Source organism: Danio rerio, chromosome 21, assembly GCF_049306965.1.
Source record: "Danio rerio strain Tuebingen ecotype United States chromosome 21, GRCz12tu, whole genome shotgun sequence".
Lineage (NCBI taxonomy): Eukaryota > Metazoa > Chordata > Actinopteri > Cypriniformes > Danionidae > Danio > Danio rerio.
In genome coordinates, this window is record NC_133196.1 from 21,175,926 (window position 1) to 21,187,614 (window position 11,689).

Here is an 11,689-nt window from a genome sequence, read left to right on the forward strand (position 1 = left end):
TTCTCATATGTTTCTGTTCAACTAAATCCATTTGTGGAATGTCTGTGTGTAGTGTGTTAACCATTAACTCTCCTCAGCAACCCACTTTCAGCACACAATTCCTCTCACACCTGGAAAATAGTTTTATCTTATGACCAATTAAATCCACTGCATGAATTACAACAATGTTTTCTTGCTTTATTGTTGTTTTGTAATATATAGTATATGCTGCAATGCATGTTTAGATGCTCTTAAAATGTAAATGTTTTAAGGAGGAACATTTACCATGCTTTACTTTAATGTGAACCCCATAATGTTCTATTTTGCAGTCTTTCTGAACGTGATTAACTTTACTATTAACAGTTTCTAGCTAAACATGTACGCTTTACACTTTTAGCCTTTTCTATCACTTCATAGTAGATAACATTAAATGTGTTAGACCTGCAATTCATAGTCTATAAAAAATAAGTGCATCAGAAGTATCAACTTGCTTGCAGTTTCATCTCTATAAAAGGTTTCATGCATGTTTATTTGATCTGGCAAAAGAACAAATATAGATCTGCAGGCTAGGCTATATTTACAGCAAATTATTGAGGCGATGGTATTAATCATCATAGTTTTGAGGTCTGTTTGGCAGATGCAGAGTGAGTGAGACAACAAAATTGCATGGAAAGCATTAAAAAGCATCTGAATAAATAAGTGCAATACAGCTTGAGTTTTTTTTTTTTTTACATATTTGTCAGTATATAGCAAGACTTTAAATACTTTGAAATATAAAACATGTAATATATTATTAATATATGAAGAGTTTAGAAGCAAAACCCTCTAAATGCCATCTGAATTTTTTTTTCTTAAATGAGCATTTTATCAGACTCCTGAGTAGGTGCTGTTATTTCACTTTTACAGCACAGGATAAGCCCTACTCATGTTCATTAAAGTTAAATAACTCAACATAAACACAGGAGGTTGAGAAAAAAAATTCTATGGAATTTTCAGATGGCACTTTTTGCATCTGAACTCTTCATATTATTTTTTTGATAAAGTACAGATCAGTAAACACAGTACAAAAAATAAATATATATATAAATAAACATCTGTGAATTTCCGCTTTGAAAATAACATATAACAAACATCTTGGATAAGTTGGTGGTTCATTCATTCATAATTGCTAAATTAACAGAAATCATGGTCCCATATTGCAGTTTGAAAAGCAAATATAAAGAAAAATAAATAGCCAGATATTTTGGACAGTGCAAGTATGTTGTCTCATTTATATACTTAAATGAAAAAAAGTGAAAAAAAATTAAATATGGGTGACACAATGTTACTTTGTCATTAAGTGTATTTGTTTTGAGTTATTTGTTTTATTTTGGCTGGAATACAAAACAGAATTAAATTAAATGTAATTATGGAATTAAAACAATTTTTGGGTCAAGATTATTAGCCCCCTTAAGCAATTTTCTTTTTTCAGTTGGCTACAGAGTATACAATAACTTACCTAATGACCTTAACTAGTCTCATTCATTCATTCATTCATTTTTTTTCAGCTTAGTCCCTTTATTAATCTGGGGTCGCCACAGCGGAATGAACCCTCAATTTATCCATCATGTTATGCGCAGCGGATGCCTTTCTAGCTGCAACCCATCCCTGGGAAACATCCATACACACTCATTCACACATATACACTACAGACAATTTAGCTTACCCAAATTGCCTATATCACGTCTTTGGACCTTTGGGGAAAACTGGAGCAACCGGACAAAACCCACGCAAAACGGGGTGAACATGCAAACTCCACACAGAAATGCCAACTGACCCTGACGAGGCTCGAACTAGCAACCTTCTTGCTGTCAGGTGATCATGCTACCCACTGCGCCACCACGTCACCCCTTAACTAGTCTTATGAATCTAGTTAAGCCTTTAAGTTGCAATTTAAAGTAAATAGTAGCATCTTAAAAAATATTTAGTAAAATATTATGTACTGGCACAGATAAAAGAAATCAGTTTTTTAAATTAGTTATGAAAACTAAAATGTTTAGAAATGTGTTGAAAAAAATCTTCCATTTAACAGAACATAACCCATATTTTACATTTTTCACAATTCTTTTTATTAACGTAGAACTTGGCCTGTATTTAATATGTTTTCTATGTATATGAAATCACTTATGTAAACTTAATTTTATGTAGACCCAAACATGGGACGTCTCATCTATCATACAGTAGCTGAGAAAGCTTAACGTGCTGCAATTTAAGAAAACACATGCAATTACAAAAAACACCATCAAATTAAGAAAAGATCTTAATTTGATCTTTCAATTTTATCCATTTTACAGCACATGTGCTGCAAATCATCACAATGCTTACACATTTGAAAAAATGCGCTGCATTTTCCCATAACACAAACAAATTAATGAAACACATTTTCCGAAAAAATTTACGAAAACACACTGCATTTTCTCACAACACTAAAAGAACAGAACACAACAGAAATGTTTCAAGTGGACCCAAAAACATGACAGACGCTGCTGTGCCGTGACTAATGCTTAGTGAAGTTGTAGGTGATCTTTGCAAGTTGAGTTTTTTTGTTTGTTAATTTTAGTATACTAATCCCTGTGTCTTTAGTATTTATTAGCCTAAATAACCTAAATAGCCGAGTCTGTCACATTTTAGGATCTCCTTAAAACATTTGCGTTGTGTTGTAAGAAAATGCAGCATGTGTTTGCGTTGTGATGATTTGCAGCACGTGTGCTGTCAAACTGATGAAGATCTTTTCTCAATTTGCTGGTGTTTTTGTAATTAAAAACATATTAAAATGGTCAAAATCTGCCATGCCATAATTATTAACCACTAAGAAAGAGGTAAAACATAAGATGTTCACAACTGCAGTCAAGTCATATCAAAGGGGGTTTGGGGGGGGGTTGGTTTGAACTCCTCCTCTTTCCCTCTTCTCCTACAAACAGTTCATCCTCCATGCAGACCAGTTATGAGGCTCAAGACGCGGCTCTGCATGCCACACGGCTCAGCCTTGCTTTGAAGCTCAGAAATTCCAAGAGTTTCCTGTGGCAAGGTTGAACACTAATGTGAACCAGAAGCTGCAGATTCTCTCTCTCTGCCTCCTCAGTCTGTTGGTTAGTGGACAGCATAACATCTCGATATGTCTCGTCTGTGGATCCTACTCATCTTGATGATCAACAGCCCGGTGCTTTCTGCAAAAGCAGGCAAGAAGAAACACCAAGCGAAGAATAAAAGCGATCTTACGATTCCCAAAGAGGATGCTGGGGTTCACGAAAGTCCCTCAGAGTCTGACTTCTTGGCTGATTTTGCTGGGAAACATCGCCTGTGGGTGATTTCTGCACCATCTCATAATGACAACTACCTGCGCATGATGGAGAAGCAGATCCAGGAGTCTGAAGGACTCAATTGCCGCTTGGCAGAGAGAGACACGCTCATCGTTACTATTATTCAAAACGCTCTTATGGAAGGCAAAATCCAACGTACGACCTTGCAAGGAGAAGCCAACGTTGAGGCCATGGACTCTGAGATGGTGAGCAAACTTCTCCATCACATTGAACTGGAAGATCAAACCTTCTCTATGCTGATTCTCAAAAAGAACATGAGAGTCAGCGAGAGGTTTCCGTACCCGGTACGAGTTGAAGCCATTCTGGAGGTCATTGATCAGCTGCCTGTGCGAAAGCTGGAGAAGGTTGCTAGGAAGGGGTCGCCCATCAAATGCAAAATCACAAAGAAGAGGATAGTGGTGAAGAAACAGGGTTCAAGCAAGCGTAGGACGTTCAGCCCACAGAGGCAAACCAACACCACATCCATCGTCCTCACGCAGAAGATACGGCTGGACAAAAAGGAAACTCTGAGAAACAAAGTGCAAGACATTTTGAGTGGACGTTCACGATTTGTCATACGTAAAGCAACAGGAGGTTCGGGGAATGGAAAACCATCAGATAAAGGAGGATCTGGATCTTCTAAAAATGAGAAATCAAAGCTCGACAGCAAGAAGAAAGCTTCAGATGGTGACAGAAACAAAGAGCCCGTAAAAGAAGTGAAAAATGTTTTGGAAGCAGATAAAAAGCTTGCTGGTGTAAAATCGAAATCGGATAGGCTCAATGAGGAGTACAAAGAAGAACAAACTGTTGATCACTCAGGCTCTAAAAAGAAAGACAAGGGAAAGGATGGCAAGAAGAAAAAGGGGAAAGGGGGGAGGAGGAAGTCGCAACGAGAAGCAGATGATAAGAAAAAGGGAGCTCTTAAAGACTTCATGCAAAATCTCAAAGGGAGAAGAAGACTTCTTGTAAGTTCTTAAGAAGATCCAAACTTGTTGCAGTTCTAGTAAGAAGGGAAAATGTGATTGTTTTTTTTATGTTTGTTTCATGGCACAGGTGATTTCATCCCCGAGCGATGTGTCAAGTCACCATATCAAACAGAGAGATGACAATGAACTGCACAGCTGTGAGTTTTCCCAAAGAAAGATCTCGGTGCTGTCCATCATGGGTTCAGAACATAATCCTACACTACACATTCAACACTACCAACAAGGTAATGACTGTTGTTAAATGATTCCACTTGTTAAATTATTTATGCTGCTTTCTTATTTGAGATATGGATTTACCAGCTAGAGTATTGTTTATGGATATTTTGGTTATATTATATATATTTAGTTTTATTAAATTCTTGTTAGTTCCATTTCATTCAAGCTTATTAAAATCAGTCATTTTGAACATTTTAATACAGAATTTGCCCTACTTGAGACAAATTATTTTGCAAACTGGTCAATTGCTGTATGTTTTTAAATCTCCATTTTAATATCATTTATGAAGCATGACTCAAAAAACTAAGTAAACCTTTCTATAAAATGAATCACATTTGATGATTTTTAAGTATCAAAGGACTTGTTCAAAATAGTTATTTGTTTGTCATTAATAAATCTCAACTGATCACCCTGTGTTAGTTTTGAGATCAGAAATAAAGGATCAGAATACCCCCCCTCATTAAAATCATGCTCAGCTGGATTTGTTTAACTGTCAAGAGGGCTGTTTTTACAATTAGCTTATTATATGTATCTTCGTTATTTATGTGACAAATACTAGACAGGTTAGAGCTGAATAATTATGAACATTGCAAGTTTAACACTCAAAAAAGGCGTTTGCTGCTTGTTCAAGCTACTTATTTAAAATGAGTTGAAACAACACAATTCTTAAGTTTTTTAAGACAACTTAATTGTTATATGTTCAATCCACTTAAGTTTGTAAAAACTATTAAGTTAACATAATTGATTTGTATTGGGACTACAAGAAGGAATTGTGTGGAACCCATATTTTTTTACAGTGAAGTATATTGAACGCAAAACAATTGAGTTGTCCCCAAAAAGCTCAATAATTGTGTTGATTCAGCGCATTTAGTAGCGCAACTAGTTTAAACAAACAGCAAAAAAAAACTTTATAATAAATCTTATAATAAATCTTACAATAATTTATGGAATATATACAGTATATAACATTGTGTTTAGGGAAACTTTATGTCATATTGTTGCTATACATATAAATTGATACTTTTAAGAAGTGAATTAAATATATTATCTGATTGGTTATTGCATTCATAGGCTAATAACAATGTGTAAAAAGAAATACACTGCTCGCAGATCTAAATTTAATGCCACAAATCAACATATTGCATTCATTCATTTGCATTTTTGAAGAGTGTGTGTGTGTATGTGTTTTTGTGACAGATCAGGACACAAATCTGTATTTTGACATAGGTATGACACAGGTATTACAAAAAGGAGGTGAAATGTGAGGACATTGGTGACGTCCTCATTTCTCAAAATGCTTATAAATCCTACAGAATGAGTTTAATCAGAGAGTAAAGCTGCACACAGTCTCCTGTGATGGTTGGGTTTAGGGGTGGGGTGAGGGCAATACAATATACGGTTTGGACAGTATAAAATGTATGGAAACCTATATAATGTCCCCACTTTTCACAAAAACAAACATACGTGTGTGTGTGTGTGTGTGTGTGCGTGCGTGCATGCTTGTGTTATTTATTTCTGACTCTATACGGTTTTGTTCACTATTGTTTTGACTATTTTTGGCTATAGTTTGTCATTTTATTTGTAATTATTTGTCTTTCCATTGCATTAAATCAGAATGAAAATACATATTTACTTAAATACTCATATAAAATGTGATTTCATTGGCTGTTACACCCAAGATTCAGAAGCAGGAGAAAATCAGTACTAAAAAATAGTACAGAAAACAATAACACTAAACATAAAACTAACAATATGCTATTAGTCAATTAGTAAATTATCACACTGCATTTCATACAGCAGATAAGCAGTGTTTCAGATTTAAAGAGAACATAAAAATGAACCTCAAGTGAACCTCTTTTTCTGTTGAACACAACATAAGATATTTTGATGAATGTTACAAACTGATGATCACTGACTTCCATCGTATGAAAAACAAATATTCTATGGCAGTCAATGGTTACATGTTTTCACCTTTCTTCAAAATATCTTCCTTTGTGTTCAACAGAAGAAAGAAACTCAAAGAGGTTTGTGATAAGTAAAGGGTGAGTAAATAATGACAGAACTATTTTCATATAACATGTTAAAATGTTTTTTTTTTTTTTAAACAGACTCAGAGCCTCCACAAGCATCCTTGCCAGAAAAGTTCAGGAACTCGGAGTTAATCGGCGAAATCCGCAGAGAATATAGGCTGGACCCTAAAAACTTTTCAATGGTGTTGACCGACTATGACCTGAGGCCTAATGTAGGAGCACTTTATTTCCTAATTCAAAAATATTTTAACTGACCACCAAATCAAAGTCATTTCTTGTGGTTTTAGCTCAACAGGGTTTTCAACAAGCCAACTGCTCCTTCTGATTTACTGGATTACATTGACAGCTTCTCTTCACGTCAGTCTGAGAAGGAAGAAGAGCGAAAATCTCCATCACCCTGCTCTAAAGCCGAAACAAACAATCAGGAGAACTCCCTTCTGAGGTAAACACCATGCATGCCTACAAATTAGTGTAACTTATATTTTCAATTATTCTGATAATCATATGTGAATTTTTAAGGTTTATATCAAAACGGAGACTTCTGATCATCTCAGCACCCAATCCTGATGATTACTCATTCCATCAGCAGCTTCAGGCAGTCAATGGACAGGAATGTCCACTGGGTGAGCATTGTGTTTTTACTACTTTTCTAGTAAATATATTTATATACAAACATGATCAAATGTCACCCTGGACTACAAAATAAGTGTCATTTTGTTTTAAATTGACATAAATCTCAATAAATAAGCTGTCTATTGATGTATGCTCAGACATATTTGGCTGAAATACAACTTTTTAAATATCTGAAATCTGAGTGGTTAAAAAAATCTAAATATTGAGAAAATCTTCAAATCTGACTAAATAAAGTTCTTAGTTATACACAATACTAATTAAAATTTGAGTATTTGCAGCAGGAAATGTACAAGATTTCTTCACTGGACATGATATTTACTTGGCCTAAAAGAAAAATCAGTCATTTAGACTCATACAAGTTTTGCAAAAAAAAAAAAAAAAAAAAAAATCCCCACACAACATAAAATAAAGATTTAATAAAAATAGCAATGTTTCTATCAAAAGTTGTGAATATTTATTTTCACGGTTCGAGCAGTGACAAAAAAATGTGACTTCCTGAAGCTCATTTCACACTGCACTGACTCCAGCAAATGCAAACATTGACCAGATTATGGTTTGCCATTTCTTATGTTCAAAAGCATCTACTAAACTGAACTGAATCAGTATTTATTTAACTGCCTAACTTGCTGGGATGTTCCACAATATTCTCAATTCTTCATCTATGCTAAGCTGCTTTGACACAATCTATACTGTTAAAAGTGTTATAGAGAATAAAAATGAATTGAATATTTAGTCAGTGAACTATGAGCTCAGACAGACTGCAAGACTGCAAGGGTTCCATTTTGTTTTAAAATGGTCTATAAACTAGCACTAAAACGAAAAAAGTGAACCTGAAAAACCCACTATCAATTTCATTTTGCACCACAGTGTACGCACATGACATGCAATAAAAGAGCTATCATGTTATCTTGTGTTTTGATGTCTGAAATCATTTTGATGACAGACTTTGGCTGAGGCGTTTCAGAATGATTAAACATTTAAAAAGCTGACCCCCTGCTACTATTTGTCAAGTTTTAGACATAACTGTCTATTTTTTTATTTGTTATGCACCAAAAAAATAAATAAATAAAATTAAAAGATTTACCTAAAACAACAACTCTACATTTTAAAGATTTCCTCAACACTTAATCCTCCAACAATAGCACACCCTATTTTTTCTTTATCTGCATTGTAAAAAAATATCTGTCCTTTAATAGTTTCTGTATTTTGTCATACACAAGTGTTTTCCCTTTATTTACATTTGAATTGTCTTATGGGATCTGGATCTCTGCTCTATCAAATGTTGATATTGAAAATTCAACTCTACAGCTTGACAAAGTGAATTTTATTAACATTTCTGACATAGTTTGAACTAATATCATGTATAAGAAATTATATATAGAGAATTGCGTTTGTAAAATCACAGAAAATGTACTGGCAGTTTATTAGAAGGTATTTGTAGCATCATATACCCTATAACACCAACCTACACAATATATCACTTCAAACTTTCAAAAGTGTCACTTTTTTTCAATTTTTAAGGTTAAAAGTTGTTGGATTAAAGATCAAGGTCAAATGCAATTCAAAATGCATAAATAAACAGGAGATTTAAAATATATATTTATGAAAACATAAATCACAAAATACGGAAACTTGCTAATTTACGGATATTTGTCCTGCTGGTTTGAATGTAAAAAAACACAATCCTAAACTCACCAAAACTTGTCACTGCATCTACACTACCTGACAAAAGTCTTGTTTGTCAATCTCAGTTGTAGGAGCAACCAATAATAACTTGACTTCTAGTTGATCATTTAGAAAAGTGGCAGAAGGTTGATTCTTCTGATGAATCATCTGTTGAACTGCAGAAGACCTATTGGAACCCACATGGACCCAAGATTCTCACAGAAATCAGTCAAGTTTGGTGAAGGAAAAATTATGGTTTGGGGTTACATTCAGTATGGGGGCATGTGAGAGATCTGCAGAGTGGATGGCAACATCAACAGCCTGAACATCAAGACATTTGTGCTGCCTGTTACATTACAAACCACAGGAGAGGGCAAGCAGGATTCTTCTCATACTTCAGGTTCCACATCAAAGTTCCTGAAAGCAAATAAGGTCAAGGTGCTCCAGGATTGGCCAGTCCAGTCACCAGAATTGAACATTATTGAGCATGTCTGGAGTAAAATGAAGGAGGAGGAATTCCAAAAGAATCTTGATGAACTCTGGGAGTCCTGCAAAAATACTTTCTTTTCATCTCCAGATGACTTTATTAAAATGTTATCTGAGTCATTGCAGAGATGTATGGATGCAGTCCTCCAAGCTTAACACAACATTAATTCTTTTTTCCGCTGCACCATGACTTTATGTATATACTGTACATTATTTCTGTTAAGTGACAAGACTTTTGTCTTAGCAAAGTCAGACATTACTGTCCTAATTAAATAATTAAAAATCAAGGCTTGATCATATTTTATTTTGGTAAAATAAGCATAATCTAGATGCCACTTCTGATACCAAATGATCAACTAGAAGTCAAGTTATTATTTGTTGTTCCTAAAACTTGGATAGGTGACAAGACTTTTGTCGGGTAGTGTACATAATACTGCTACACTGCTGAACTGAAGAGTTTCTAATATCCTCATTTGTAAGTCACTGTGGAAAAATGTCTGCTAAATGAATAAACAACTGTGTTTCCATTGTGGTTTATGCACAATGTAGTTTCAGCACACACCTTCTTTTTTTTAATTAATACACATCCTGGAGTTTTCATCCAGCCATTTTTTTGTACAGGAACCTAAAATTTGCATGAAACACGCAGATGGAAACATTGCTCATGATATGTGTGGCCAACTAACTTCAATAAATCCACATAAACAGGTATTCGTCATTTTGCCCTGTTGAAGATTGTTGGAACTGGATCGACAGCTTCGGGAACAGTGGAGTTTTTTCCGCTGAACGGTGAGATAATGCAACCAGCATCATAAAGTTCTCATTAAATATTACAGAATTGTTAAATCTTGATGATGACTTACAGGTAAAAGTCAGCCTGAGAAGGAGACGCTCTCCCAGGACATGGTGGAGAGTCTGAGAAATCAGTTGAAGATCAACAGGGAGTACTTCACCATGCTGGTGGTGGGTAAAGATGGAGATGTAAAGGCCTGGTTCACATCTCCAATGTGGTCTCTGGGAAGCATCTACGACCTCGTGGACTCTCTGGAATTGCGTCAGCAAGAGCATAAACTCCAGCAAACTCTAGGAATTCGCTGTGTGGATGAAAATACTGGCACTTATCATGGCTACACAGAAGAAACAGAAGACAGCTATTTGTACCACAGATCGGAGGACTAAAAATCACAAAGTAATCAAGCTAAAGTTTATCTTGAATATTAAAGGACTAGTTCACACAAATAATGAAAATGACATCATCATTTACTCTCCCTCATGTGGTTCAAACCTTTATGAGCATCTTTCTTCTGTTGAACACAAAAGAGGATATTTTGAAAAATGTTAGTTCATGGTACACATTGACTTCTATAGTAGGAAACAAATTACGATGGAAGTTAATGGGTACCAGCATTCTTCGAAATAACTTATTTTGTGTTCATAAAAACTCAAAAAGGTTTTGAACAAGTGCATTTTTGGGTGAACTACCCCTTTAAATTCATACAAACATCTTACCCGTCGTCTCTGTGTCCTGTGAAAACATAACTTTTCAAAAATGTTTTACTCATGCTACTATGCTTAAGTATAGCTAAAAGAGAATGTGTGCAATTCTTGTTTTTTTACAAGCTGTTCATATTAAAGGATATTTTTCTAAGCTCAAGAAAATCGAATCTTTTTTGAGTTATCATGGCCTGCTTCATCCAAGATTGGAGATTTCAAACTAAAACTATATTAGCACACAGTAATGTGCTGAGCATACAGTGCAGTTCTCTATATTCAGGTTAGGGTTGGCAATCAGTCTTTTTAATTGTTCATCAGTCTTTCTAAATGTAATTAATAAATATTGTGTTTCTTTAGGGGTGCCATGGTGGCTCAGTGGTTTGCACTGTCACCTCACAACAAGAAGGTTGCTGGTTTAAGTCCCGGCTAGGTCAGTTGGCATTTCTGTGTGGAGTTTGCATGTTCTCCCGTATTCACATGGGTTTCCTTAAGGTTTCTGGTTTCCGCAACAGCCCAAAGACATGCGTTATATATAGGCAGGGGTGGACTTAACCAATAATATTAATCATATTTTATAAATCATCACTTTTATAAATTTTCTATCGTATATTATTAAATCTATTACTTTACTTATATTTATTATCTTCAAAAATAATTATATATATGATTATTTTTCAAAAATGCTAGAGCCCCATACCTGGAATTACTTAGGGCCCCCAAATCACTAAGTCCGCCCCTGGCTGTAAGTGAATTGAATAAACTAAATTGGCCGCAGGGTATGTGTATATGGGTGTTTCACAGTACTGTGTTGCAACTGGAAAGGCATCCGCTGTGTAAAACATATGCAAATAAGTTGGCGGAT

At 35.0% G+C, this 11,689-nt stretch overlaps 1 protein-coding gene across 1 annotated transcript; it reads left to right on the top strand.

Moving 5' to 3' along the window:
• The first annotated feature begins 2,951 nt into the window (after positions 1-2,951).
• ccdc80l2 (coiled-coil domain containing 80 like 2) lies at positions 2,952-10,983 on the top strand. The gene is made up of 7 exons (XM_001336711.9): positions 2,952-4,282; positions 4,371-4,527; positions 6,628-6,761; positions 6,837-6,991; positions 7,069-7,172; positions 10,042-10,122; positions 10,199-10,983. The coding sequence occupies exons 1-7, from the start codon at positions 3,134-3,136 to the stop codon at positions 10,510-10,512; spliced, it is 2,094 nt and encodes a 697-aa protein (XP_001336747.1). The 5' UTR covers positions 2,952-3,133; the 3' UTR covers positions 10,513-10,983.
• The last annotated feature ends 706 nt before the right edge of the window (positions 10,984-11,689 follow it).

Coding starts and splice junctions, on each gene's coding strand:
- ccdc80l2 (XM_001336711.9), top strand. CDS start 3,134: ATGTCTCGTCTGTGGATCCTACTCATCTTGATGATCAACAGCCCGGTG. Junction 4,283..4,370: donor AAGGGAGAAGAAGACTTCTT/GTAAGTTCTTAA, acceptor TTCATGGCACAG/GTGATTTCATCCCCGAGCGA. Junction 6,762..6,836: donor ACTATGACCTGAGGCCTAAT/GTAGGAGCACTT, acceptor TTGTGGTTTTAG/CTCAACAGGGTTTTCAACAA.